The 25639-nt window shown below is 47.3% G+C and overlaps 1 protein-coding gene across 2 annotated transcripts; it reads left to right on the forward strand.

Annotated features, from left to right (window-relative positions):
- Positions 1 to 24314, forward strand: B3gnt2 (UDP-GlcNAc:betaGal beta-1,3-N-acetylglucosaminyltransferase 2). 2 transcript variants are annotated; one of them, XM_057771973.1, is made up of 2 exons: positions 1 to 58; positions 21749 to 24314. In XM_057771973.1, exon 2 carries the CDS (start codon positions 21758 to 21760, stop codon positions 22949 to 22951), a length of 1194 nt encoding a protein of 397 aa, XP_057627956.1. In that variant the 5' UTR covers positions 1 to 58; positions 21749 to 21757; the 3' UTR covers positions 22952 to 24314. The 2 variants fall into 2 exon arrangements, with proteins under 2 accessions (XP_057627956.1, XP_057627955.1); XM_057771972.1 differs by lacking the exon at positions 1 to 58 and adding an exon at positions 509 to 744.
- The last annotated feature ends 1325 nt before the right edge of the window (positions 24315 to 25639 follow it).

A 25639-nucleotide genomic window follows, 5' to 3' on the forward strand; every position in this document is an offset into this window, starting at 1 on the left:
CACCCTTGGGCTTTGAGCAGCCAGATGGCATCAGGGACTGGGTGCCCGGCGAGCAAAGGTCAGGTTCACTTAGGTCCAGGTTTCCCTCTCCTCACCTACTAAGGTGGAGCCGTCTAGGCCTAGGCACACGCCAGTCCTGGCCGGAAAGAGCCATCAAAACTCTCACCAAGCGCCAAGCCGACAGCACAGAGGGGCCCCGGGAGCTGAGGAGTTTGGACTGGACCCTGAGTCTCAGCAGGGTGGGGGGAGGCTACTTCCTGGGGCGGGTGGAGGGCGCATCTTTGGAAATCGCGCTTCCCGGTGTAGCAGAGAGTTTTCAGCGCGTCACGAAGGGCGGAGAGCCCGGCGGGCCCGGGCGCCGACCGGCGAGAGGGTGGGAGGTCGGCCTTCCCCAAACTTGGGCTACGGGGTGGGGCCCGGCCGTCCCGGCGGTGACGCGCGCGGGTGACGCGGCGTCTGATTGGTGCGGCGGGCGGAGGCGGGGCCGAGGGGGGGGGGACGCCGTAAGCGGCGGCGGTGCCAGGAGCCGCGGCGGGGAGTGAGGCGCCTCGGCAGCGGCGGCAACAAGTGCTGGAGCCGAGGCGAGCCGGAGACGCCCAGACCCCGCCGGGCTGCCGGTCCACGCGCGGCGCATGGAGCAAGAGCGGCGGCGGTCGCGGGGCTGAGCCGCAGGCACGGCTGGGACGTGGATGCGGCCGCGGTCTCCCGCTCCGCCCCGCAGAGCTGGAGCTGCCCCCGGACAAGGTAGGGCCGGGTGGGTGGGCACGGGCCCGGCGTCCCCGCCCCGCCGCCAGTTCCGGCCGGTGCGGGCGCCCTGCACTCCCGCCGCTCCTCCGAAGCTCCTGCGGTGTCTGCTCCTTCGGGCCCTCTTCCCCTCCGCCCGGCTCTTCACTTCCCTGGCCTCCGCACAATCGTTTCCCCAGCCTCCTCACCTACCGGTCCCTCTCCCCTCCTCCCCGACCTTCTCACCTGCTCGGCCTCCGCTGTTCCTGCTGTCACAGGGAGAGGGCAGTGACACCCTGGGGCCGCGCTGCACCCCGCGCGGGAGGTGCGGGGCCGGGCGGTGGGGGAGCGGCGAGTGCGGTGTGCTGCCCCGCCCTCGCACTGCGCCGGGCTCGGGTGCCGCAGGGGCAGATCAGGTGTTTGTGAGCCACTGGCGGCCGCTTTCCACCCGCGCCCTCCCCCAAGCCGCAGGCACTGTTACCTTCAGGTCCCCAAAGACTGGTTTCTGTGAAACTTCGGGAGAACCATTCGCTTTGACCTCTAAAATAAAATATTCCACGCCGCCCGCGTTGAATGATTAACCAGACTCAGGACAGAACCTGGGGAGCGGACCCTGCAAGTGGCGGGTGGGCGCGCCTGCGGGGCGGGGACCCTTTTGGGGACCTGATACCCAGCGTCTGGTTAATTGCACTTGCTTGGGGTCCCCTGAGCTGTGGGGTCTTGGGTGGAAAGGAAGTTCAGTGAAGACCGCTACTTTTCAGTGTCACGGCGTGCGAGGTCATCTTGAAAAGTGTTGTACACATTTTGTAACCTGGGTTGGCTGCAGGGTGGCTGGTCTTTGCTCCCTTGCCTGCGGTGTTCGCGTCAACACCCCCAATTTGATAGACTGATGGGAATTATAAAACCTGTTCTTCTGCCCCTCTAACCCCCCCCCCCGTAAGCCGTGCTTTTCAGGTTTCAAAGCCAGTGGGTGAAAATAGGCTTCCTGTTATAACAGATTCTTTCAGGGTTTGTGGGGGGAGACAACGGGACTGAGCTAGGAGGGTGGGACCAGGGCCCAGCCCAGAGTGCGCTCCAGTGGGGTTCAAACCTCTCACCGCGAGGGACCCGCCCGAGACCGGCTGGTCACTTCCACCTGTCCTAGTCCGACTTCTGTTTCTTTTTAATAGAGATTATGAAACCTAGTCGAACCGGGGAGTTTTTACGCACAGTCCGAGAGCTCTTTATATTTGGTTAGGTTTTAAGACCAAAGAAGTGTGCCGGAGCCCCGTAGAACTTGGCCTGAGTAATTTCCGCGCTTTCCAGCGCGGTGGTCTTTTTTAATCAGCCGAGCGCTTGAAACTTCTTTTCCAGAGTGAATACTGCTTTCCCCCTCGGGACACTGCCTGCCGCTCTTAATTTAGTGTTTTTGTGCAGATGGCAAATATAATAGAATGCCGAATTCTCCGTTAAACTTAAGTCCCTTCACTGGGCTTGTTTCTGCCACGTGCTGTTAAGTGACAAGTTAGCCTGAGCCTTGTTTCCCCTACTTAGTTTCAGGAATGGGGTACTTGCTTTGCACGATTGTTTTTGAAGACGAATAGGATGCTTAAGTGCTTAAAGAGATCACAGCGAAGATCCCGCTGGTTCAGCTTCCACTTGCCAAAAACAGTGATCTGTTGTTGGAACCGTTCAGATTTGTCTAGCTGAAATCGCCCAAGCTTGACAGATGGAGGTAGCAGGTTTTTAAGACCTAAGGAATGCGGTAGTCTTAGAGAAAAACAAACATAATTTGCTTATGAATTGCTTTCGCCTAGTCCCTGTGCTTTTGTAAGGCCTGGGCATAGAGATGGCTTATGGTTTTGAAGATATACTTTAAAAAACATAATTCAAAGCAGAGTATGGTAGTCCATATCTTTGATCCCAGCACTCGGAAAGCAGAGGCTAACGAATCGCCACCTTGTAGGCCAGCCTGGGCTACACAGAGAAACCTTGTCTCGAAAAACCAAAAAATTAAAAAAAAATTAGATTTCCCTAATTTTAACATATTACAGTTACGCTAAAAATGGGAAAGGGGGGTGGATAATTTACTGTTGAATTTCCACTATACTGTTTGTTCAGATGTGTGTGTATGTTTAAGGATTATAGTAGAGGAGACCAGACCAAATACTGCTCATCTTAAAATGATGCTGGTTGGTTTTAAAGTTGGGATACTCTATATTAGAAATTTGGGGGGCTTTCTCAAATGAAGGAGAGAAAGAATGAGTCTTTGTTTCTCAAGTAAACTTTGAAATGGCTACTTTTTGTTTTTAGCCATAATTTAGGGCCAGGTGTGGGGCCTATACCTTTAATACCAGCATACAGAAGGCAGAGGCAAGCAGATCTTTTAAATTCTAGGAGAGCCAGGGCTACACAGACTCTATCTCAACAACAAACAAAATAATCCATAATTTTGGGTCTCTATCAGACTTGTCTTGACACATTGGTTGGGTGCTATTAATTTTTCCTAACTCATTTAATGGACATATTATTTGACTCTTCGGGCATTTTAAAACAGCTTTATTAGACAGTCTGTTACTAAGTAGAGTTCATAAATTTGAGATTTTGCAACCAGGCTAGTATTTGGTAATAGAACCCATTAAAACATCCAAATAGTGGTATATAAATTACCAAAACTCTCAGAACTTACCATAGCAGTCTTTTGTCTCCTCTAATTGCTTTGGGGTCACAGTTGTCTGGCATTCTATACTGTGTACAGATTAAAGCATAAATTGAATGAGGCTCAACTATTTCCAAAGCAGTAAATATTTCCTAATTACTTAACAGAAATTACTCAGGTAAGGAGACAGCACTTAACCCTAGGCCCAGCTCACCCTGCCCTACCCCAGATGTAGTTCCAGCTGTCTTTCTCACCCTTCTCGAGTGGGTACTTGATGAATATATTAAAATGGTAGGATGAATTTCTGCCTCTCTAGAGAGGCAATTACTGTTTGGATAAGGGGTGTGTGCGTGTGTGGGGTGAGGCTTTTTGAGAATTGATGTAATCATTTCATCATCACCTACTGGTAGAGAGGCTTTGCCAGTCTGAACAGAGCCTGAGAAGCAGTTACAGTTTGATGGACTGGTTCCTGAGTATCCGGCTGTAGTTCCTCCTGGAAAAAGTTAGCCCTGCTGAGTTTCCTATTAGTCTCAACTGTATGTTGCCAGTATTGTAAAGTTGTTACTTTTGCTGCCAGCTTTGTTTGCTTGGCTTGGCTTCATTATTGTAACAAAATCCCAATTTTTTGAGAGCCAACATTGTATCTGATTAAGTATCATGTGTATTTTAACATTTATGGTACTTTTAGGTGTCCATATTTTATGTAAATGTAATAAATTATCACAGATTATTTTCTGTGTCTCTATAGATATTCCCTTCAGCAGGGTGTTTTCTTTTGGTTTTGTTTTGCTTTTTCTCCTTGAGAGGAAATTCCCAGTAGTCGGGAAATCGATACTTTCCACTTTTCATTCTGTGACATTTTAAACTAGGTTTGTTTAGATTCTTCAAACCAAAAAAAAAAAAAAAACCAACAAAAACCTTACTAACCAAGGTAATCAGTTCTGAGAATGTAGCAAGGCCCTGTGAACTGTGAAAAGATGGTTTGGTAGTTAGGACCGTGACCTTGGAGTCAGTTGACCAAGGGTTTCCTTTTTGTTAATGACATAATGTAGCCTGTGCTGAACTGGTGAGTGTGAGCTCCTGTTTATGTTAAGAAGCAGGAACTTCCGCTGCACTAAAGGCTCCTGTGCTCGCCCTTGAGGGTGATTTCATTGCAAATGTCATTTACAGCACTGTAGGTTGCTTTTACCTGACCTCTAGTTAATTAGAATCAGTCATAGCATACGCAGTGTTTTATAAACAGTGGAGTTTGAACCTGGTTTTACCACACTAGCTCTGTGATGATGTGTGAGTTGCTTGGCCTCCCTGAACCATGAGATGCTAGGAAAAGTAAAGCAAATGATACAGCTAAGATACCTGGGTGGGCGAGATAACCTCGGTGAGCATGGGGGTGCCTACCATCAAACCTGACTGTGTTCAACCCCTGGATCTCGGAGAGAAGCAACTCCCACAAGTTGTCCTCTGATCTCTACTGTGTGCCGTGACTGATGGAGCACATGCAAGTACTCATACATGCAAATTTAATAAAACACGAGCACCTCACCTGAGATGCTGATAACTAAAGGAATTAGATCATGTCTGTTTAAATAAGCTATGTCATTATAAAAGCTACTTCAGCCGGGTGGTGGTGGCGCACGCCTTTAATCCCAGCACTTGGGAGGCAGAGGCAGGCGGATCTCTGTGAGTTCGAGACCAGCCTGAGCTAGTTCCAGGACAGGCTCCAAAACCACAGAGAAACCCTGTCTCGAAAAACCAAAAAAAAAAAAAAAAAAAGCTACTTCAGTCTTGTTTTGAGTCCTGGAACTCAATAGGACGGTCAGGAAAGGCCTTCAAACTCCCATCCCCCTGCCTCTGCCTCCCCAGTGCCGGTATTAAAAGTGTGCACCCCCCACATTTGGCTAATGGAGGGCTTTTATTGAAAGTTAGAAATAAAATCTGTTGATTGAATACCTTGTTTGGCATTTAGTTTAAGATGTGTTCTTAAAGGTGATGACCTCCTGTTTACCTCTTTTGATCCATGTTGAGATGTCCCACCCAGAGCTGTTTGGGCACCTGCATGGTATGAGCTAGCTTGTGAAAGGTGAGGTGATGGGAGCCCCTGAAGTGCCCTGACGAAGCACCCTGAGTGCTCAGACAGCATTTACCGCTTCATGTTTTGCGAGTAGATCATTTGAGAAGCGGGAGCCCATTGCCAGCTGTGTTAATTGTATGCTTCCTTCTGGCCATTTAAACTCTTTCAGAGTGTCAGTGCCCTCGGGTCCCTTGCCTGTTAATGGGTACTTCTCGTTCCGAAATTGCAACTTGGACGACACTTTGGTGTTTTTCTAAAAGGATCTTTTTACTTATATTTATTTAGAAGCAATATTCAAGATACCTTAAAGGAGAGGCCTTCGGTTGCCCTGCACGTTAAGGATAACTTCCATCGCCAGTTTCTTTCGTACCCTCCTAGGAGCTCACCTCTGCATTTTGGCAGTTTTGAAATGACCAGGAAATCCAGTAGTGCTGGATTAGATGACATTTGATGTCTGCGGGTTTGCCTTAGAGGGTGCCTGGCAGACATAGATAGGAGAGCTTTGAAAACTTAGGCTGGAGACCCTGCACGCCATGGCCTCTCCTTGGGATGGACCCCTTTGCCCACAAAAACTGGCACACTGCTCCTGGCAGAGTTTGAGAGGGAACAGCTGCTCGTGGTCGTTATGTTTGCCTAACCGCAAAGGTTCTGGGTCCTGTCTGTGCCTTTGGGTCTGCAGAGTGCTTGGCCGATAGTGTGTGCTTCCAAACGGTGTTACAAGATACCGTGGGAGCAGCCAAGAAAGGCTTCCTGAGGAAGTGGTATTGAGACTGCACTACACTGGATGAACAAAAAACACTTCAAGAGCAGAGAAAGCATCCAGAGGGCTGAGGGATGCAAGCTAAGGGAGAGGACCCAGCAAGAGGCTCAAGTGGGCAAGGTGAAGGAACACCCTCTCTTACAGCTCTGCTTTGGAGAACAGGGAAGATGAGGAGGGTCTTGACACAGCCTTAGTGACCATGCAGAGACAGGAGTTAGAGTTGGGGGGTAGTGGAGAGCCGTTGAATGCTCTTGCAGTTGTTGAGGAAGATGAACTTGAGGCAGAGAGGTGGCTCAGAGGCCTGGTGTAATATGTGTCCCTGCAGGACTGTCTGATTGTTCCTTGCTGGTGTGTTCTCACAGCTGAGGAGCCTTTAAAGATAGCAATGTCTGGAGGTCACTTCTCGGGCTGACTCCTCTGGTCCCTGCGGGAATGTTGAGAGTTCTGGTGTCTCCTACAGGACTGCTCCACCTTTGTTCCCCTTTTCCTCCCATCCCCATCCCGGCCTTTGGCTCTTGTGCCCACCACTCCGTTAGTAGTGTCAGTCCTGCCCTTCTCTGGCTAGCACTCCTCTCTGTTCAGCATGTTCACCAGCCTCTTCAGTGAGCTGCAGCTTTATTGTGGTTGTCTATTTTAGCCACTGCCTGTTGGTATTTGTTCGCTTATCTCATTAGTCCTGGGTGGGAAAAGCTGAGGGCCCCAGGAGTAGTTCAAGGTTAAAGTGTACATTGCATTTGACATTTGAGTAGTGTAAAAACCAACTCATGGGTGATGGGATGGAATTTGGCAACATTAAAGAAGATGTGGAAGAAGGTGAACCTCCAGGCACATCAGATTGGGTGGAGTCTGGGGTAGTGTCTATGAGGGTCCCAGCCTAGCAACAGACTTGGTCCAACCCTACTGAGTGGCCCATTTTGAGGACTCTGACCAGTTTCCAAAGCTGCCAAGAGTCAGGAGAAAGAGAAGCTGTTTGGGGGAAGGGAAGGCTGAGGCCATGGCCAACAGTGTTGGGCCTGGAAGTCAGCAGGATTCAAGAATTATGACAATCTAGAAAGAAAAGGGGATTGGGAAAGGCCCAAGGAAGGCTAGGAGCCTGATTAGGACAGGGTGCTTGTGACCACCAGAGTGCAGTTTTACCCTGACTCTAGGGGAGCGGTGTCTGATGGACAGCTAGGACAGTGGCCTTGGGGCAGGCAGCATGACAGCTCACTGGAGGTTTTGCTCAAGTTGTTTTGACTTTGTGACTGACAACGAGCATCCTGGAAACCATGGCAAAGGTTAAGGGTATTTGTTAACCCTTTGTAAAAGCGTGATAAACCTGAAGATTGGCTGGTGAACAGCTTTAATCCCAGCACTGGGAAGCAGAGGCAGGCTCCATGCCAGCCAAGGCTACATAGTGAGGCCCTGTCTTCAGATGCTTTGGGGCACATTCACGCACAGGTGGGTGGAATGAACGCTCCAAGTCTTGACTTTGAAGGCGCTAACATTCGAGCAAGATTCTGTGACCCATGAACTCCACACTTAAAATTCATCTTCAGGGTTTTAAGAGAGTGTTTATGTTCTTTGAAATGCTCTACCAACTGTGTGTATGTGTGTGTGCATGCGTGCACTTGCCTGTGTGCTTAAATGGACCCTTTAGCTCTGACCTTAGATTGTCAGTGACATTTAAAAATCAAATTATTTGAATTATTTGTCTAACACCAAAAAGGGATGAGGTGGGTTTATTAACAGATGGCACCCTCTGAATCTTTGAGCTCGGCAGTGGAAAAATTCAACCAAAAATGGAAAATATTTAGGGGGGAAAGATAGAAAATGATACAATAGAAAATAATGCAACAATATAATAATACAAGTTAAAGGTAAAGCTAAAGCTTCTCCTGTACCTCTTACACTTATTAGTCTACCAGGCTCTGTAGGGCATGCTGGGTGCTGAGCCATCTTTTGGGAGGGCTTTTGGGGGGGTCTTTTGAGAGCCTTGAGGTCCTGGGGCTGCTCCCTAATGGGCACCAGATGTACCTTGGTTGATTCTTTAAATGAGAGGCAACCATTTTACTTTTTCTTGCCACATAAGGAATTATTCCCTTCAAAGGAATTTAAAATATCTCCCACGAATACTCCTATTTTTAACTGAATGTTTTCTTTTGAGTTTTTGTTCTCAGGATTCTGGTGGGTTGTCTTTAAAAAAAAAAAACTCTTTATAATGGAAACTTTGAAATCGTTTGTGGTGAAGCCTCTGGGGCAATCCTGCTGATCTTGCCCCACCCTGCCCATATCCTGTCTGCTTTGGGCACCAAGCAGGAGGGAGAGGGAAGTGCCCCTGAGTAGGGTGGGGCAGGCAAGCCAGCTGGCCCTGGAGATGGCTGCACGTGCTGGGGTGTAACACTGAGGTGACGCGCCTGTAAAGAGAGGCGGGCTGGATTTCCAGACTCTTCTGCCTTGTGCCCGTATACAGAATGAACACTAATTTTTCTTGGCAAGTGGCCAGAGAAAGACAGATTAGTGCTTCACCTCTTGAAATATGTAGCCATTAGTCTTGGTTGGATTACTGAACTATTTCTTCAACCACCATTAACAGGACTTTTGGATGAAAGGTCAAAATGTCACTACTTCAAGGATATGTATTTTAAATATGCTTTATTTTTATGTTTAAAAAAACTTAGCTGAAACAGTCTGCAGATACCACTCAGTAAGTAGTTGAAATTTAAGCAGCCTCCAGGAGGCTGGGGGAACAGGGATGGGAGCGGAGGGGAAGGATGGCTTGCTCCAGGGTCACATGTCTTCCCGGAGGAGAGGTGACACTGTGGAGGCTGCTGCACGCGGAAAGCTTTTACTGATGGGGTGCTAGCACTAGTGGGGTGCTCGGGGAGCATCCGTCTTTTGGGCCTTTGAAGGAGACTGCACAGTACAGCCTCTCTCTGGGCTTGGAGCCAGTTTCAGCTTTCCTGGAGCCATTCTGTTTGAGAAGCAGGCCTGGCAGGTAATATACATCCAAGGGCTGGATCTTTTCCTCCTCAGTGGTATGGACTCCTCTGTGGTGTGCTGGGCACCAGGAAGAGGTGATTAAAGGCAGGGATGGAGCCTGGCCCTTCAGGGATGGTGTCGAGCTGAGAAGCAAGAGACCTGTTGGGGCTTTGAGAGTAGCATTCCTGGATGGACAGGGCCTGTCCTTGGCAGAGTACCCCATCCTCCTGTGTGCTGCTCCTGGGGGTGGAGGGCAGAGAGCGTTTGGGCTTCTAGTTCTTGCCTCCTGCTTCTTTCAAGGAACCCCAGGCAGGTTTCTGATCATAGGGGCCAGATTCTCCCTAAAGTGAGGAGACTTGGTGTCTGCTTTCCTGGCTTTATGTATTCTTTGGGCCCTTGGTATACTTATGGCTAGGAGGAATGCTCGCTCAGTCAGTGCCTGAGGACTTAAGTGTACAGTTTGTTATTTAAAATGTTCTATTTAAAGTAAGCCTAGACTAAAGTTATAAACGAAGTAATGAGTGACATCATTCTCTTATTTTATTATTTTCTTTTGCCTTGCTCCGAATGGAGCCCCAGGTCTGGGGCAGTGCTAGCCGAGCGCTCTGCTGCTGTGCTGGATCACCAGGCTTCTATTACGGTTTTCATATCTAGGGTTTTGTTTGTCTTGTTTGAGCCAAGACTTAGGTGTTCCAGGCTGACCTTGGATCTGCTATGTAGTGGCGACTTCTGCTCTTCCAGTATCTATTCCTACTGGGGTTACAGGCGAACCCCCAACCCTAGTTTGTGTGGTGCCGAGGAGCCAATCCAGGGCTGCATGCAGTCTAGGCTCATCCCACTCAACTTCAGTTCTCACGCCTCTTTCCAGAGGAGTCAGATTGCTGTAAACCAGGAGCTCCGGAGTCTCAGACTGTGATCGGTCATCTTCACAGTGACCAAGGACATGGTCTCTCTAGGGGAAATGTGTCACCAGAAGGCTTCATCTTAACAGCCGTGAAGTTAAGACTTCCCGCAGCAATTTATTAGGTTACTTAAAATAAGCACCATGAATGTCGTCGGTATAAGTTTAAATATTTATTGAAGTTACAAAGAAGATAATTATTAATGTGCTCCATGCAGTCCCATCTTGCAGCTTGTTTACACAGTGCTTTCCTGAGTTTTAGAGGTTGTATCTTTTATTTTGATAATGGGGATGCCTTCAAACTATTTTACAGGGCATAGGAATTACCAAATATAATTTGTCAAAATTGAGAAAGACAGAGTTTGCACATAGAGTATCTGTTGGGAATAACAGGTTTGTGGTGTTGTTTTTTTTTTTGTTGTTGTTGTTGTTTTGTTTTTTTGACTTTTGAGACAAGGTTTCGCTGTGGTTTTGGAGACTGTCCTGGAACTAGCTCTTGTAGACCAGGCTGGTCTCAAACTCACAGAGATCCACCTGCCTCTGCCTCCCGAGTGCTGGGATTAAAGGCGTGCGTGCCCCAACACCGCCCGGCTTGTTTGTTTGTTTTAAGGCAGAGTCTAGTAGGGTAACCTGGGCTGTCTTTACACACACTTGTGATCCTCCTGACTTCCCAGGTATTGGAATTACAGGTGTGTGACACCATGCCTAGCCTTACATAGGTGATTTAAAAATAAAATTTTTAAAGTTTTTACTTAATATGTGTATGTATGCATGCCACATATGTGGATGCCCATGGAGGCTCCAAAAGGCTTTGGCTCCCCTGGAGGAGTGGTTGTGAGCCACCCCATGTAGATGCCTGGGTTCTTTGGAAGAACAACCAGTGTTCTTAACTTTTTTAGAAGATTTACTTTTATTTAAAGTGTGTGTTTGAGAGAGAGAGAGAGAGAGAGAGAGAGAGAGAGAGAGAGAGAGAGAAAGTAAGTATACATTTGCCCTTGGGTGCCTAGAAGAGGGTGTCAAAGCCGTTGGAGCACAAGATGATTGTGGCCATTCTAATAGTTACTTAAGTTTTGCTTCCTAATTGCTTTTACTGAGTTGAGTGTAGTCTGTAGAAATGGGTAGCCAACTCCCAGCCTATCTGTACACCAAGATAACCAAGTCAAGGCCAGTGTGGCCTGCTTATTTCCAGAAGAACTGCACAGTTTATAATGGGGTTCTGTTTCTAGTCCAGTGCTATAATCTATGCTTGTGCGTTTTTATTAATTTTTAATCGCCCTCCTCCTCCCTTTCCCTGTCCCTTGGGCCTGTGTTTGTTTATAGATCTACTTAGCTGTGACTGTCTCCTGAGAGTTGCTTTCAGGTGTCTGTTTTGAGGATGGTACTGGGTAATGTCCTAGTACCAGAAAGGGAGGCCTTAAAGCCAAGAGGCTTTTGACCTTATGGAGAGGAATAGGGTTGGCAAGTAGCCAGCCAAGGACTAGAGAGGGAAACGCGTGGCCGATGTATGAACTTAACCAAGAATGCCTGTGTCGAGCGGCGTTAGAAACTTGGTCAAAAGAGTGAGCTTCCCTTTAAGCCGTGATGGCTGTGTGTACTGGTAGCTCTGCAGACCTGGGGGGTGAAGTCCCGGGGAGCAGGCGCTCTCAAGGTCATTTCTGTGTGGGGACTCAAGGCCAGCCTAGAGGTCCTGTCTGAAAACAGCAGCCAAGGCCTGCTGTCCCTTCCTGTCCCTGAGCCTGGGTTTCTCCTCCACACGCTGGCGTCTGTGGTGTGGCAGACTGACTAGAGACAAGAGTCCTGCTGTCAGTCAGACCTTTATCACAGAGCCCGAAATCAGATAAATGTGGAGGAGATGCCAGAGGGAGAAGCAATAGAAGCCGTCCCAGAGGGGGGTTGGGGGGTGAGAGGCATAAGACAATGGAGGGTTTTGTTTTGTTTAAATGAACCGGAATTTGTAGCTGGTGGAGAAAGTCTTTGTCACCAGTAATTCTCACTGCCCACTGACAGTGACTTGTTGGTTCTCCCTGTGGGTGACAAGGCTCTTGTCCCTGGAGCCTTTGGTCCTTTTCTGTAAATGAGGTGAATGATCTCTATGGCCCTGGTCTAGAAATTTGTTTGCTCTGCAGTTGGCTGGGCTCCTGTGGGAAATCCTTGTGTGTGTTGTGGGGAAACGTGTGTGCAGCTGTAGCCGGGACGGCTTCTAGTTACCTTCTGTTGAGGACTGGTTATTCTTGGCCAGGCAAGACTCTGTTGTGGTCTTGCTGGTTCCCTCCTGTCAGGCTTCGCTGCTGGAGGGGAGCTGAAGGCTAAAAATTCTAACAGAAGGTTTGCACGAACATGTTTGCGGCTGGGCTAGTTTAAGCCTTTGCCAGTCTCTCATTCTTTCGTGTGACTGAGTAACTAATCAAGAGTAGCTTATGAGTCATAAAACCCATGGCATAAATGATGCCTCTTACCAGACCAATGTGCCTCAGTCCAGAGGCCTCAGTTGGACATTTGCTATGTTATTTTTCTCAATTTGAGTTTTGTTTTGTATTTTTTTTTAGTCTCAGTTCTTGTTTTTTCTTAGAATTGTGTACGCCCCTTCAGGTGCCAACACATGCTGTGATTTCATTTCTCCGTCATGTAGGAGCTGTCTTCTGTGGAGAATCCTGTCCTCTGTGATGCTCTTGATAGTAGTAGGTAGTGCAGGAGTCTCTGGGTTGGGTTCAAAGGCCAAAGCTCACCTCCACTGGGATTAGCTCTCTGTTCTCAACCTAATCGCTTCACCTTTGGGAGCTGGTTGTGAAGATGAAAGGGCGTGAGGACATCCTGACGGACTACTGGGCAGAGGACAGTAGGGAACTCAGGAAGAGGGTAGATGGACAGAGGGACGTGTTCTTTTCCGGTGAGGTTAAGGACAGTGTCCCGAGTCAGTGGTGACCTCGTGTTCCTGTGTGTGTGACAGCAGACAGTCTGGCTTCTCCCTCTGTTGGATGTGGCCACAGTTCATGCATTAGCTGCTAAATGACTTCAGAATTTTGTGTTCTCTTTGCCGTTTTCCTGAAATACTCAGAGGATGGGGAAAGGTGGCGCGTTATCCCTTTTCCCATCGTTAGCAGTTGGTGAAGCAGTGGACTGGTCCTGTGGTCAGGGGTGTTCAGAGCTGTGAGGAGACAGGCTGCCCCAGTGAACCCAAAGCCAACTGCGTTTGTATGCAGCGTGGACATTCAGTTTGGAGACCTTCATTTTCCTTTACTTCGTGTCTCTGTACGATACAACCGATCAGTTTTCACGTTTAAGCCGGGGTGTGAGAGAACACAGTGCTGTAAGCTGTCTGGCAGCCCGGTCGCAGCTTCTCTGTGTAGCCATTAGCAGCAGGTTTCTCGAAGTAGGAGAACCCCTGAGCCCACCAGCTCCTACCACACTGTCTTAGAGGCTCCAGAGCTCATCTGCCTATAGTTGCTTTGTGTTTCCACCCCAACTCTCCTGCACCCTGCTGCTCCCTGTGCTTCTGAAATTAGCGCTGCCACAGGACACCTCAAGACTTGTCTTACCCCTGCTGTCAGTTAAAGCTGTGCCTTTGACTGCCTCTGCTAACTCACTGTGCAGAAGTCTGGTGGCCTCTTGAAGAGCAACAGTGTTGTCGTTAGAGATGACTCTGGGCTGATGGTGTAGAGACTTGCACTGGTTCACTGCTCACCTACCGCCTGTGCTGCTGACGCACCGGCTGTTGGCTGACCTCTGAAAAGGGATCTGGGCCCTTTAGCTGATTTTCCTTACTCTCTTTGTAAGTTGGTGGTTCTTGCTCTGCTGATAGGATGAAGAGATTTTCTTTCCTGAATTCCTGTCTATAAGTGGCTACTATGTGGTTCTGTTTCTAGATGTTGGTTGCTTTTCTCGCCCTCCCTGCTGCCAGGGCACAGCTTTCCCCAGTGCCTGGCAGGGCTGTGTCTCTCTCTGGCAGCACAGTGAAGCTGTGAGGCAGAGACAGTGGTCTGTACCCAGCCCTCAGCCCTCACTCGCACACCTTCCTGGGCCCCACAGGCTGGCTGTGTAGTGGCCTAGCCTCCTGAACTGTCCTGAGCTACACTGAGCCTCTCTGGTCAGCTGTGATGACTTCGAATTCTCCTGAAGAGGGCAGGCCCCTTCGGCTCCTGGCTGCAGGAACACTGATGTTTCCTAAGATCTCCTCTGAGTCTGACGCTGCTTCTGAAGCTCAGGTCCCCTAACTCCAGAAAGTCTTAGCTTCCTGTTGCTCTTCAGTACTTGATAGAATGCAGCAGATTCCTGTAATTTAAATATTTCATGTAATTTGCTAGCCCACATGGAAGGGGCTTTTCTAATACCTTTTTGGGAAAAGACTGTATGTATTTAATGGTCCAGTTTCTGCTTTATATTCACTGTTTTCAGTGACCTTGTCAGAGGATGAACCTGGTGTGTAATGGTGCATCAGAGACCTTGCCTGGGGCAGATGCCTCTGTATGGGCTGCCCTGACCAGGTGAGGAAAGTGAGCTGGTGTCCGTGTGTGTGTGTGTGTGTGTATGTGTCCGTGTGTTTGTGTGTGTGTGTGTGTCCGTGTGCGTGTGTGTGCGCGCGTGTGTGTCCGTGTGTGCGTGTGTGTGCGCCTGCATGTGTGCATGTGCTGCGGACGTAAAGTGAGGCTGCATTCAGTAATGCCTTGACTTCACTTGGAGCCGCATGAGCAGGGAGGTCACGTGCAGATGGATCAGCTTGGGAGTCGGTCGTTGTCGTGAGCGGTGAACTTTGGGTTCTTGGGGTGGGTATGGGCGCAAGGCTCGATGAATGGAGAAGAGACCGGGAGGAGTCGTGAATGACAAGATGGAGGTAGGAGCCCAGGCTGCGACTCCTGGTTGATTGTAGAGAGCAGGAAGGTGCAGAAAAGGAAATTCAGGGGTTTCCCCCGTGCCCAGAACCCAACATTCTGCAAATGTAAAATGCAGAGAAACTTAGAGCTGAAACATTCTGAAACTAGTTTCAGGAGTTATGTGTTAAACCGTGGGCCCTTCTTTTGGAGGTTCAGTGGGTGGATGAGAACGTCTTAGTTTAGTCACTGAGGGACGAAACTGGAGAAGTCTACGGTATCTGAAGCAGGAGCCCCAGCAGAGAGCCGCTGAGTGACGTGGCATGTAGACCGTAAGCTGTACGTAGAGTAAGGAAGCAGGAGCCGAGAGGCCAGGGAAATAGCTCAGCTCTGCTAAGTCTGATGGAAGGTGTCAGACTGGATTTTAGCCTGAATACAAGTCTAGGCTATCTCCATCTCCTAGCCAGAACTGTTTTTAAATTCCACAATCTTCCCACTGAGGATTATACAATTCTTTTCAGCTTTATTAAAGACAGGGAAGGGTGACCTGTTTATTTTTCTTCTCCTTTTCTAAATGTTCTGCCTGTATTTATTTAAAGGTAAATACAGAGGTAGATTTGGTTTTTGTTTTGTTGTGGTGCTGAAGACAGAATTTGGGGCCTCTTCCTTGCTGGGCAGGTGCTCTGCCGCGAGATAAACCTGAGTCCTGTGACTAATTTTATTTTAAATGATAAATTCCACTTGAGCAGTTAGCCATAATGGGTTGTAGAGGAGACACTGATCTGTGTTTCTACCTGTGGGGACATGTGACTGAACAGGCTCATTGGAAGTACCTTTTCCTTTTAATTTTGAACTTGGAGGGGAAACCTCCTAACTAGGAACCAATTCCTGAGACTAAGCCTGTTCCGTGGCTCACAGACAGAAAGCACTGGCAGGCACACTTTTCTATCCTGGTGTCGTGGGGAACTCCTGGGGTTCCCCTGCCCAGCCCTGGCAAGAGCCTGGGCCAGGCCTCTAGTACCAATTAGGACGGAACTCTAGGAATGGCCCAGGCCTTCTGGCCCTGCTGATCGCCCTCCCTGGTAACCTGCCATCTGCCATTTTGCTGGAAGCTGTTCTCCCCACAGAACCTCTTAGCTGCAAACTGTGTCCTCCTCTGTTTGTTTGAACAGGGCCCAGGAATGGCTGGCAGGGAGCAACCACAGATGGGAGATAAAGGTGTTGGAGAAGCGGCCTGCCCCAGGCTCCTGGAGCAGCAGCAGGGCGCGGGAATGAGCAGGCTGAGGCAGCAGGCCAGGGCGTGCTCCTCTCTGTTCTCTCTGGTCGGATTTGAACAGCAGTGAGCAAGGCTCCGTTCAGAGACCTCTGACTCCTTCCCCTGGGTACACTCATAAGTTGGGTTTCTAGCCTTGTCTTAGCCCGATTGGGTTGGGGGAACTGACTGCTTCTATTTCACGAGAAAGGTCCTGCCTTCCTTTTACTCTTAGCACTGTGTGTTGGCGTGGTCACTTTGTCACATTGCATTTGGGCCTGTGGTGGCCCTTATACATGTAGCTGAGGGAGCTGGTCACCTGATGACAATCAGGATGTGAGTTCCTTCCACTAGAGCATACTCCTGAAGGTCTCACCAGCACTCGGCAGTCGCAAGACTGGAGACCAGGCCTTCACAGGACATTTAGGATCCAAGCCCCCGTAGCACCTTAGTGTTGAGGGCAGTTCAAGGCTGTAGCGACACTTCATTTGTATTTTAATAAATAAAGCTTTTTTCCTGACCATTACCAGTATTAACTTGTAACCAACCCCCTTAAATACCCCCAGAAATAGGTTGCATAATGCTTTATTAACCTTGAATTTTCTTAATGCTAATGAGAAAGGAACAGCAGCTGCAGAGAGACATCGGACAAGGAAAAAAGCTTTATTTATTAAAATGCAAATGAAATATCACTCACTACACAAGGCGTCTTGATGCAGGCTTTAGGGTTGGCTTGATTGTGTTGCTGGTGCTGTCTCTGGTTGACTGTTGTTCCTGAGACCCTTGAAAACAGGTTGTCATGACTACCCTGGTCACCATCAAGTGTCCGTTGACCAGTAGCTTGCTGAAGTGTTTACATCTTTCAGAACTGGAAGGAACCTGTCAGCACCGCGGCCTTCAGTGCCTTCTAGTTGTCTAGTGTTTTGGAGCCTTGAGGGAGGCGTCTGGGTGGCTAGCACAGCTGCAATGCCTCTCTCTGCTCTTGGCTAGTTCCGTTTTTTTGTTGTTTAAATTCAATTATAGTGTAGTAGTCTCTTCCTAGCCGGGAGTGGTAGCGCACACCTTTAATCCCAGTACTATGGAGGGAAAGGCAGGCAGATCTCTGAGTTCAAAGCCAATGTGGTCTACAGATGAAGTTCCAGGATAGCTAGGGTTACACAGAGAAACCGGGAGGCGGGGGAGGGGGTGTCTCTGAAAAGGGTCCATCTCTGTTCAAAGAAATGCAAAAGTCAAAATTTTGATGTTTGCATATAGGATTTTTTTCCTTGAAAATTCTGGGTCTCATAGTAGGGGAGGCATGCCATTTCTCCAACTTTGGTGTGTTTCTTAAATTTGTTTTAAGCAATGTGACTTCCTGGGGGAAAGACACCAGAAACCACAAATGGGCTTTATGTTTGCAAAATTCTTAACTATTTAGATAGCTTTTCCCACAGTTTTTTTCTCTTTTTAATGTGATCTTTGCCTTATTATCTCCTGTGAACTTCACTTGCTTTCAGAGTCTAAAAGCAAAGTTCTCTTAAGAGTGTCTGAGCCACAGTAACAGATAACATCTAGCCTTGGGGGAATATGCAGTTAGAATTGGGGTGCTCATCTCTCTCCTCAGGTAAGTCTGGAAGAATGCCTGTCTGAAATTAGTGGAAGAGTTTCCTGAAGGGCCCAGGAGCTTTTCTGCTGTCCCGTTTCCCTTTCTTTGAAGGCTCTAGCGCACAGATGGGTATAATACTAGACTCCAGGCCTCCAGCTTTCTCATTCTTGTGCAACCCCCAAGACTTCACCAATGACCTGGGACAGAATGAGGTTGTACCAGAATGCGTACCAAGAGCCCCACTCTGGGATCTGGCTCACCCTTGAGTCTTAGGTGATATTCAGCCCCATCCCTATTGTCTTTACTCATAGAGTGGCATCCTGTGAACTTGGCTGGGCGTGTGGTGGCGGTGGTACCAGAACACAGGGATAATAGGATGATGCTCTGTCTTGAGCAAGCACAGTTGAGAGCTTCAAGTGCGTTCATCTGTTCTCAAGAAGGATTAGTGGACTGGAGCGATGGCTCAATAGTCAAGTACACTGGCTGATCTTCCAGAGGACCTAGGATTTGTTCTGAGCACCCACATGGTGGCTAGCAGCGGTCTGTGATTCCTGTTCCAGAGGATCTCAGCCTCTTCTGACTTCTGCAATGTGTGCACAGACATACATGTAGGTAAAACACTAGTATATATATTTAGTAAATTCAATATTTTTTGAAAAGAAACATTGATGGACTTAGGAGAAATGCCACGTGGTTCTGGCTGAGTTCCAGTATCCCTGGCACTCACAACCTGGATGTGTCTTGTTGGTTTATCTGCAGTCATTTTTTATACTGCATCTTAGGAAATTAGCTATAGAATTTCACGACCTGCTATGTTAAAGTAGTATGTGTACTTCTCTGTCTTCTGTAATCCAGTGTCTTTTATTTATCGGTATTTTAAATTTTTTTAATATTTTAATATTAGACATATTTCTAAATTGGAAATATGTCTAAGTGTTCAGCTTTTGCCTGTAATCACAGTGTGTACTGTTTTTTATTCTTTTGGGTTTTTTTTTTGTTTGTTTGTTTTTGATTTTTGAGACAGCCCTGGCTGTCTTGGAACTCACTCTGTAGACCAGACTGGCCTCAAACTTGGGAGATCCACCTGCCTCTACTTCCTGAGTGCTGGGATTAAAGGCATGTGTGCAACCACTACCTGGCTTGTGTGTATTATTTCTTTTCCCTGAGCGCCTTTCCAAAGGTTGTCCTCATGATAGTTTTCTCTGTTAAAGCCTTGTTGCCTCTTTGAGAGGAGAAAGGGCTCACGGCCACAAGACTAATAGTTCTGAGGGAAGCGGCCTCTTTGTGTGCACACGTTTGTGTGGACACGCACCTGCCATGGCATAGGTGTACAGGACGAGATCAAGTACTAGTGCTGGCCCTCGTCTCCTACCTTGTTTGAAGTGGGGTCTCTTGTGTGTTGTTGAACCTGTCCTCCTATAGGAGCAGTGGGTTGAAGGCATGCTGCATGCTCTCAGCTTGATGTGGGTTTAGGTGTTCAAACCCAGGTCCTCTGCTTGCATAGCGAGTGCTCCACCCTCAGCCCCACAAAGGACTTCCAATGTAAAGAAAACCATTTTGGGGGCCTGGAGAGATGACTCAGTGGTTAAGAGCACTTGCAGAGGACCAGATTTGGTTCCCAGTACCCAAGTGGCAGCTCCTAGCATTCTGTAACTCCCGTACCAGGGGGATCTGATGCCATTCTCTGGCCTTGGGGCATTGGGCTTGCATGTGACACACATGAATGCATGCAGGTAAACATTCAAAACACAAAAATAAAAATAGAAGATTTTTTTTTAAAAAAACAAAAGAATGGGAACTTTTTATTTTTGAGTGATGTCTTTTGAAAGGACACAGTTGGATGTGGTGGCATTCCCCTGTAATCTCCTCAGGAGGTGGAGGCAGGGAGATCAGAAATGAAAAGTTGGTGTGCTTATATAGTAAGTTGGAAGTCAGCCTGAGGTATGTGGGACCCTGTTTCAAAAAGCAGTCAAACTTTAAGATGTCTGTGACTTTTCTAAATTAAACGATTGATTCTTTATTAGCGTCTGATACTGGCAAGATTTTGTAAGATGTACTTACAAAAAGTTCGTCTTGACAGAGTTGTTCTGAGAAGGATGTGGACAGTTAGATACTATTTAGGCCATGTGGTCAGGGATGCTTTACAACTATTATGAAAAAGTAAGACATGTTTTGTGGTTGTCTTCCTGTGGTATAAGGCAGCCTTCCTTTTTGCTGGCTCATAGGTGATATCTGGAGAGCTGGGGTGGGGGCGTGGCCTGTTTGCCTATCACCTGCTCTGCTGGGCTGGGGGCGTGGCCTGTTGGAGTGTCACCTGTGCAGTGCTCTTTTGGATGTGCAGTGACCTGGGGGGGGGGGTTTGTGGTGGGAGCTGTTTTAAAAGAAAATGAAAATAAACTCAGGAGGGACCCTGTGTGCTTGAGCTTTGGAATTTGGGCCCAGACAATACAGCAAGACTCCGCCTCCCAAAACAAACTACCTAGGATAAACCCTTTAACTTACTGAGTTGCCCTTGGTATCTGTGGAGGTTTGGTTCCAGGATCCCCACAGATACCAGAATTCATAGATGCTCAAGTCTTATATGAAATGGTCCATCTGTTTATAACCTAGCACGTTCTCCTGGGTATGCTTGGTCTGTTGTTGTTGTTTGAGAGTCGTGTGTAGCTCAGACTGGCTGCGAGCTTACTAGGTAGCCAGTGTTGTAAGTACTGGGAATTGAGGTGCACGCTACCACTCGAGGCTTCCTTCCATGTGCTCTAATGATCTCTCCTTCCTTACAATGCTTGCTTACTACAGCATGGACACTGTGGAAATCGTAGTCCTGTATTGCTTAAGAAAGTACCAAAAAGAAGTCTGCAGTGTCTGTCTGCTTGGCACAGACAAGCTTGTTTCCTTTCACATATTAATTTTTATTTTTCATTATTTTGTATGTGTGTGTTTATCTGCATATATTCATAGCGTATGTGTGCCTGGTACCTGAGAAGATGGGAAGAGGGCTTTAGATCCCCCAGAACTGGAATTACATATGGTTGAAAGTTGACATATGGGGTGCTAAGAACTAAACCTGGGTCCTCCGGGGGCAGTAAGTGCTCTTAGCTGCTGAAGTACCTCTCCAGCTCCACAGTTGCCGAGGGCTTAACTGTAAACTGTCTGTAGTAGAACTGTTGGACAGTCCTCAATACAAACCACTAGATAATATTACAAGAGGCACAAAGTGACCGTGAATTCCTATGGTCTGGGCTGTCCATGATGAAATAGTTTCTCAGCGTTCCCAGCACTACAAATCCTTTTTACCTTGGGACTCGCGATTAGAAGCCAGTGAACCTAAAGCAACCCACTAATTTGTATTTTATTTATATTGGTAGCTTAGGAAATAATTCAGGGTTGGGTCTGCATTTTTAAAGAAGTGACAAGATTCAGAGTAAACGACGTGATAGTGTATGTAGTATAACATAATACATAGTGAGTGATACTGTGTACATGTGTACATATTGGTTCCCAGAATAAAAAGCTTATTACTATGAATTATGGGCAAGTTAGTTTGCAGTGCACCGATTTGTACGAACCTCATTAAGCAAAATAGTCGAACAGTCGCGAAGTCATTTATTTAGTGATGTTTGCCTCTGCCCTATGAGCATCTAAAATAACATTGATGATAGCCATTCCTTACATGGTGGTTGTAGTGGGCCAGGCATGATTTCAAAAGCCTGGTATACAAACATCACATGTTTTCTACAGCCATTCCACTTTATAGATGGAGAAATTGAGATTTAGTTTGAACCAGAACTAGTGAATTGGTGTCCTTATTCTAAAACATTCTTCATGGGGAGACTTTAAAAATAAGAAAGGAAGAAAGAGTGAGTCTCACTGTGTGGCCCTGGCTGGCCTGGGACTCAGTGACTCATTTGCCACTTGAGTTGCTGTAAATAAGGGCATATGTCACCACATTAAGCTTTCATGGAAAGGTTGAAAAAATAAAAAACAACCTAAAGTGTACACGGTGGAACTCAAATTCAGAGTTAACTAATATGCTTCCCTAACTTTTATTCCAGATATGAGAAATGAGTGTTGGCCGTCGGAGAATAAAGTTGTTGGGTATCCTGATGATGGCAAATGTCTTCATTTATCTGATTGTGGAAGTCTCCAAAAACAGTAGTCAAGAGAAAAATGGAAAGGGGGGAGTAATAATACCCAAAGAGAAGTTCTGGAAGCTGTCCAGCCCTCCCCGGGCTTACTGGAACAGAGAGCAGGAGAAGCTGAACAAGTGGTACAACCCCATCCTCAACAGACTGGCCAACCAGACGGGGGACTGGTCCACGTCTCCAAACACGAGTCACCTGGGCTTCTGTGAGCCTGACCCAAGGGTCATGACAGCCGTGACAGATTTTAATAGTCTGCCAGACAGGTTTAAAGACTTCCTCCTGTATCTGAGATGCCGGAATTACTCACTGCTGATAGACCAACCTAAGAAATGCGCCAAGAAACCCTTCCTGCTGCTGGCCATTAAATCCCTCATTCCGCATTTCGCCAGAAGACAAGCCATCCGGGAATCTTGGGGCAGAGAAACCAACGTGGGGAACCAGACAGTAGTGAGAGTCTTCTTGTTGGGCAAGACTCCCCCAGAGGACAACCACCCTGACCTCTCAGACATGCTGAAGTTTGAGAGTGAGAAGCACCAGGACATTCTCATGTGGAACTACAGAGACACGTTCTTCAACCTGTCTCTGAAGGAGGTGTTGTTTCTCAGGTGGGTGAGCACCTCTTGTCCAGACGTGGAGTTCGTTTTCAAGGGCGACGATGACGTGTTTGTCAACACTCATCACATCCTGAATTACTTGAATAGCTTATCCAAGAACAAAGCCAAAGATTTGTTTATAGGTGATGTGATCCACAATGCTGGGCCTCATCGGGATAAGAAACTGAAGTACTACATCCCAGAAGTCTTCTACACGGGGGTCTACCCACCGTATGCGGGGGGAGGTGGATTTCTGTACTCCGGCCCCCTGGCCCTGAGACTGTACAATATAACTGACCGTGTCCACCTCTACCCCATAGACGATGTTTATACTGGAATGTGCCTTCAGAAACTGGGCCTTGTTCCCGAGAAACACAAAGGCTTCAGGACATTTGATATTGAAGAGAAAAATAAAAAAAATATTTGTTCATATATAGATCTAATGTTAGTACATAGCAGAAAACCTCAAGAGATGATTGATATTTGGTCTCAGTTGCAAAGTCCTACTTTAAAATGCTAAAGTACAGCTGAGCTGCATTTCACAGGAAGGCCTAACCTGACTGGTTCCCATGTTGTACGTCCACAGTAGGGTGACTTCTGTATGAAACCATCAGCCTTGATGATGAGTAGTGTCCTGGGTTCCAGGCCCTTCAATTCCACACCTTTGTGGCCAGGGAAAAGCTGAAGATAATTCACTGTGGGGATTTGTTCTGACCCTTCCTCTGGCTGCCGGTCCTCAGTTTCTAATTTTTCCTTCTTCAGAATCATGTTTAGAATTTGGCCGCGATTAGAATTTGGTCTCTTTTGATCCTTGTAATGGTCTGCTCCTGTTCCCATTGTAATGGTGACTTGACACCAAGGGTTTATAAGCTGATTGGCTAATCAAGATTGCACAGGGCATGATCAGGTGTTTTTTGTGAAATGGAATTCTGTTTATTTTCATTAAGATTTTGATGGACTTTTAAAATGGTCCAGGAAGTGGACTGATGTCAGAGTTCCCTGCCACCCCAGCAGTATTCTCATTGTTACTAGAACCTGTCACTTTCTTTAAAGAGGAAAGCCCACCGAGCAGCACGCACCATTATCTCGTCTGACCGTGGGCCGCCAGAAGGGCAGAGGGTTTTCTTTTACTTATGTTCGGTTTGCTGGGTGGCATCATGATAGTTAATCTGATTTTAGTATTTTGAAGATCTTGAGTGTGATTCCCTCATGGCCAACTGAAGCCTGAAGTAGCCCGACAGCCATATGGGTTTGCGAATGTTCAGTGTGGGCCAGGGAGGCATTTGTGACTTGTGAACTTGAAATGAAAAGATAGAATTTGAAGGCATTTTCTTAAGTGGTTTGTCAGCTTAAGACTCCAGGACTCTCCTCTTGCCATATTATCACATATCGCTTAGACGGAGGAGCTCTTTCGGGTAGTGCTGCTTCCAAGTGTAGAAGTGCCTGTGTCTTTATTTATTGTTCAGATCAAAGACCAAAACATTTTCTTAAAAATAGTTTGTGTAATATTTTATTTGTATACAGTATTGTTTGTGAAATATTTAACTAGAGCATGATATTTTATTTTTTTTCTCATTTTTTAATTAGTTCTTTGAGAATTTCATACAATGTGTTTTGGTCATGTTCACCTCCCCCAACTCCTCCCAGATCCAGACCCCGGCATGATGTTTTTAATGTTAAGCTGTAACATACGTTGAATAAAGTTAACTCTTATTTTTGAATTTTAAAATTTGGATGGGGGATTATGAACTGCTAGAGATGATAAAGTTCTGCCAAATTATTGCTTATACCTTGTACCTAGTAACATGCTTTCTTGAAATATTTTGTGTTTTAGAGGGTTCTCATCTGTGCTATTGGGGACTGGGGAAAAAGTGGCAATAAAGTGAGTGTATTTTTTAATCATCGTGTGTAATAATTACCTTTCTCTTCTTGGTTTCCTGTGTTTTATCACATCCTCCCCAAGCTCTCTTTCCCAGAAACCATTATATTAACTATCTGTCTATCTCTGTGGGTTAGCCATACTGCATCTCTGGTCTCACTCAATTGAGACTTGGGAGGGTACTGTTTGTGGCTTCCTGGCAGCTGTCCATCCTGGCCAGTGCTCTCTCTCCCTCATCACCTAGAGCCTTGCAGCCTAAGTGTCTCTGAGAAGGGCCAGACTCTCGCATCCAGTGACTTGCACTGTCTTTTGCATCCTGCCAACTACTGTGCACCCCATACCCTTCGGAGTCCTCCCTGATATTGTCTAAACCATTTCACTGGCTTGAATAACTGATCTGGAGCTCCCATCTCTGTCACCTCTTTCTTTAAAAACGGTTGAGAAGTATGCAGACTAGAAAACTCATGTCTACCCTATCCTTGACAGAAGCATGCTCTAAGGTGAGGCTTCTAGTGTGTGAGGAGTTTTGGACCTGAGAAGGAAAGGCAACTGCCTTCTAGGGCTGGAGATGGACCGTACTGAGAACCCTGGAGGGAGTGCAGAGATGTTCACAAGGAAGCTGGAGAACCCTGGGGGGTGGGGGGAGAGTGCAGATTTGCTTACAAGGAAGCTGGAGAACCCTGGGGAGAGTGCAGAGATGCTCAAGGTTAGCATCTGAAGCTAAGGATGCTGGGCTGTTTTCTAAAACAGCTTTATCGATGACTCAATTCTTCACAAAGTGTGTACACTAATTTAAGAAACAGGTTACACAGATACTCTTACTGTAATCTACTCCACAATATTTAGTTGAACCCTGACAAACGTTAGCTTTCTATCGAATTTCTGCTTGATGGTTTTACTATGGCTTAAGGTGGCCTTAAACTATTATCTTCCTGCTTCAATTTCTCAGACACTGAGGTTGCAAGGTTGAGGCGCCCTGCCTGGCTGTAGACCTTGTTCTTTCTCTGTTTTGCTTTTTAAAACACTTTCTGGGAGCTGGGGTGTAGTTCAGTCCGCAAGGAGTTTGCCCATCATACTCAGAGCCCTGGAATCAAAGGGCCACGTGAACCTGGGGTGGGGTGTGGTGGGTGGCACACTGCCCCAGAGGTAGAGGCAAGAGTCTTCCACTCACCCCCTCCCATGCCCCGCCTCCACGCCAGGAAGGCCTTGGGAAGGCCTGCTATATCTTCTGGCCAGTGTTCACACTTCCATTTGTTGATAGAATGCCAAGCCTTTGCCTGCACTGGGTGTCTTTGGATCTGTTCATGGGTGGGGATTTTTGTAAGGGAG

This window comes from Chionomys nivalis, chromosome 6 (genome assembly GCF_950005125.1).
Source record: "Chionomys nivalis chromosome 6, mChiNiv1.1, whole genome shotgun sequence".
NCBI classification, from domain to species: Eukaryota; Metazoa; Chordata; class Mammalia; order Rodentia; family Cricetidae; genus Chionomys; species Chionomys nivalis.

What these genes read in the sequence shown, in the direction of transcription:
- B3gnt2 (XM_057771973.1), top strand. Translation starts at nt 21,758, where the DNA reads ATGAGTGTTGGCCGTCGGAGAATAAAGTTGTTGGGTATCCTGATGATG.